This window comes from Apis dorsata, unplaced genomic scaffold (genome assembly GCF_000469605.1).
Source record: "Apis dorsata unplaced genomic scaffold, Apis dorsata 1.3 scaffold_630, whole genome shotgun sequence".
Taxonomy (NCBI): Eukaryota; Metazoa; Arthropoda; class Insecta; order Hymenoptera; family Apidae; genus Apis; species Apis dorsata.
The window spans coordinates 54156-57908 of NW_006263825.1; the positions used below are offsets into that span (position 1 = coordinate 54156).

The following is a 3753-nucleotide window of genomic DNA, read 5'->3' on the forward strand; positions in this document are numbered from 1 at the left end:
CGTTCGAGAAACCTTTAATCGCGGTTGCCTTACAGATGCAGGGTACGCCTTCTCAGCATCGAGATGGAGGGAACATTCGGTCGCGTGTACAGAGGCAGTTATCACGAGGAGGGCGCGTCCTCACCTAGGGATGTCCTGGTGAAAACTGCCGCCGAGCATGCATCGCAGTCCCAAGTGAGCCCTTCCTCTTTCAACAATATTATAATTATATTAGGCGTGCGAATAAATACTTTCCCTTACCCTCCAAATTCAAAATTTATTCCGAATTTAAATCATTTTTCATAAGATACACCGTTTTATAACTTCGATATTCGATTTTCCAAGAACGCGAGAAGTAAGCAACGAGCGCCATATTGCTCGAAATAACCCTTTCGCTACGGATTCTGCTTTCACTGTGTTTATTAGAAAAAAAAATTTTCCTCGAAACCCTTCGAATAATATTATGTAGTATATAATAATATGATATAATTGTAATAATAAGTTGATAACTGTGAAACAAATAATTAAAAACGAAATACCGATTGGCAGAGAAAAATGTACTCGATGTACGATAACTCGAATCGCTTGTCTTGTGCAGAGCGAAAAATAAAAAAAAGTTACGATGATGGAAAGAAAGGGGGAAGGAATTTGTTTGCACGCCTAAACTCCTCCTCTCGTGCGCTTGTAACGTTTTGTATTTTCATACGGCGAGTCGAGAAATTGAAATTTTTGTTCGAGCAAGGTCGCCCTTCTGCTACGAGAGGGTTTAGCCCTGTACGGTTTGAGCCATCCAGCCCTGCTCCCAGTTTTGGGCGTCTCGATCGAGGATAGAAGCGCTCCTTTTCTCTTGTACCCGCACACCGGTTACAAGAACATGAAGAGGTTCTTGGTGAGGTGCAAGCTGAGCAGCGAAGGGCCACCGAGAGCACTCACCACGCAAGAAGTCGTGGAAATGGCACTTCAAGCTGCCAAAGGGGTCCAGTATCTTCACAGAAAGAGGCTGGTGCACAGAGACTTGGCCGCAAGGAATTGCGTGTAAGTGAGGGAGGAGCGTTGAATCGCGGTGTTTAACGTGGCATCAACTTCGTTCTCTCCGCTCGCGATTTCAAAAAGCCCGCCAATTAAAGGATATTAAAAGATATAAGTTTCAATCGCATTTGTGTTATTAAATATAATAATCTCTCGTGAGTAAATAGTGCGAAAGGTGGCCGGATAATATTTGCGACCGAACGTAGGTATTTATTCGCGTCGAATATTTTTCAGTAAAACACACCAGTCGGTTAAGTTTCGTTACAAAATTAATTGGCCGTGTGGCATTAATTAGCAATAAATAGCGTGGCCGGCTCGGTCGAGACTGTTTAATTACCGTCCGCTACTGTTTCGTCGTCGCGGGGATGACTTTAACATCTCCCCCCCCTCCTCTTCTTTATAGCAGTTTTTGCGTTCACCGCTCGACGACGAATTTAAACCGAGCGCTCGTTTATTTTACGCGCCCCTCGAATCTTTATTATTAACATCTCGGCCAATTTAACGCCCCACAGTGGTTCGAACGATGTATTCAAATTTATAAGAAATAATTGTTTCGTTGCAACGTATAATAACCACGCGTTGAAACTCTTTTACGTTAAAATATTTAATTTCTCTCTTTTAAACGTTTATGGATTAAACGAAATAAGCAGAGAACTTTGGATTGGTTTATTGGTATACGTTTCGATAATTGGGAAATATTCCGTAAATTTATTAAGAAGCGTTTAAATTTCAATTTTATGACGGATCTCGATATCTCTTTTAATTTAAATCGTTATCGATAAGTTTTTTATTATTTTTTTTTTGTAAATTAAGCTTAAAGTTAAGTAATTATTTCATATCAGAAATTCACACAATGTAATGATTTGTCGATAATTTTTTATAATGATTCTACTTTATTTTACTGTCATATTTGATTCGTAAAACTTTGCGAGACTATACTAAAATTAATACATTATATTTATGGATTAATTCCATATCTTATATTGTAATATATGCATTTCTATTATTTATTATATTTTTATTTATTTATTATATTTTATTTATTATTTATTATATTTTGAAGAAGTAAGGAATATAATAATATTCCTAATTTTAGTTGACAATTTTTTTATTTCTTTCAATTATGAGTACGTCTTCTTACGATCCTCTTTTCATTTTATAATTTTCAGTTTCATTGTTTTTATTGTAATTTTGTCAAATTATCATTTATTTAGGCCCATATCTATCGAATAATTTATAAAATAGATTTCGTTAGAATACCATTTTCAATTCTCAAGATTCAATTTATCGTATGTTTGTCAAACTCGAAATGCTTTCTAATCTTAATTGCCTGCTATAACTTTTTTGCTACATCTCCCGCGCGAATTTTGTCACGCTTCTTAAGGTTCACAAATTACAAATATATTATACATTTCTATATTTATATATCGATTATTACGTATTCTCTTTTTTATTCTATAATTAATTAAACGCAATATTTAATTTCTTACGTTATATACATTTTCAATAAAATAATAAATCGATATTATTATTAACAGCAAATATTCTATTTCCTAAGAATTAAATCTCCGTATTAAGTTTAAAAACCAATAAAAAAGAAATAATTTTGTCGCTGTCGTTCGAACCACCGTGCTCTCTCTCTCTCTTTCTCTCTCTCTTTCTTAAACTAACTTCCCGTCTTTTTTTTCTCTCTCTCGTTTTCAGCGTTGACGACGATCTGAGAGTTCAAATCACGGACAACGCCCTGGCCAGGGACCTGTTCCCTCAAGATTACCATTGCCTGGGGGACAACGAGAATCGTCCCATCAAGTGGCTGGCCATCGAAAGTTTGCTCAACAAGACGTTCAGCACCGCCTCCGACGTGGTGAGCGAGCGAATATCTTTCTAATAATTCTAGTGATACGAATCATGGGGTGATCCCTTCGATCGAAAAGATATATATATATACTTTGATTCGAAATATATATATCTGTGTTCCACAGTGGGCGTTCGGTGTATTGTTATGGGAGTTGACCACGTTGGCGCAGCAACCGTACGTGGAGGTGGACGCGTTCGAGATGGCTTCCTACCTCAGAGACGGGTACAGATTGGCGCAACCGATAAATTGCCCCGACGAGCTGTTCGCCGTTATGGCTTATTGTTGGGCGATGTCGGCCGACGAGAGGCCCACGTTTAGCCAGTTGATCGTCTGCCTTCAAGATTTCCACACTCAATTGACCAGATACGTTTAAAATACGTTCTATTCGAGGAAAATACGATACGAATTTTGAGAATTTCGATAGAATATATACGTGTATATAAATATATATAATAGTGTCTAGTACTTAAAGGATTGATTTTCGAAGAGGATTTTCAAAGAGGATCGAAATATATAGATATTCGCGACGAAATTGTATCGTTTATTCAGATAAATCGGCGCGTAATTTTATAAAAGAAGAGAAAAAAAAAAAAAAAAAAAAAAGGGTATCGTAGAAATTTATCATGTAAATTCTTCATCAGAAGTAGGATGATGCAAGCGTATGTAATTTCTGTAATAATACCGGTTAATAACCGGTTACACGCTGTACTGAAATTCGGAGCGTAGAAGAGCGTATAATTTATCTCTTAAGTTAAGACTGAATTAATTAATTGATTAATTGATTATTCATCGCCATCATTGTATGTGTACGAAATCACGAATTTTCACGAAAACGACTGGCAAACAATCCTTCATCGACGTGTAAAAAAAAAAAAAAAAGAAAAAAA

The 3753-nt window shown here is 36.5% G+C and overlaps 1 protein-coding gene across 2 annotated transcripts in view; it reads left to right on the plus strand.

The window, feature by feature from the left end:
- Window positions 1–3398, plus strand: part of LOC102673825 (tyrosine-protein kinase Dnt) — a 27256-nt gene extending 23858 nt beyond the window's left edge. For both annotated transcript variants that reach the window (XM_006621300.1, XM_031513209.1), the window contains exons 5-8: window positions 36–174; window positions 722–1014; window positions 2713–2872; window positions 2991–3398. In XM_006621300.1, the coding sequence (XP_006621363.1) occupies window positions 36–174; window positions 722–1014; window positions 2713–2872; window positions 2991–3239 (841 nt within the window). In that variant the 3' untranslated portion in view covers window positions 3240–3398. The remainder of the gene's footprint in view (window positions 1–35; window positions 175–721; window positions 1015–2712; window positions 2873–2990) is intronic.
- Window positions 3399–3753: the final 355 nt, after the last annotated feature.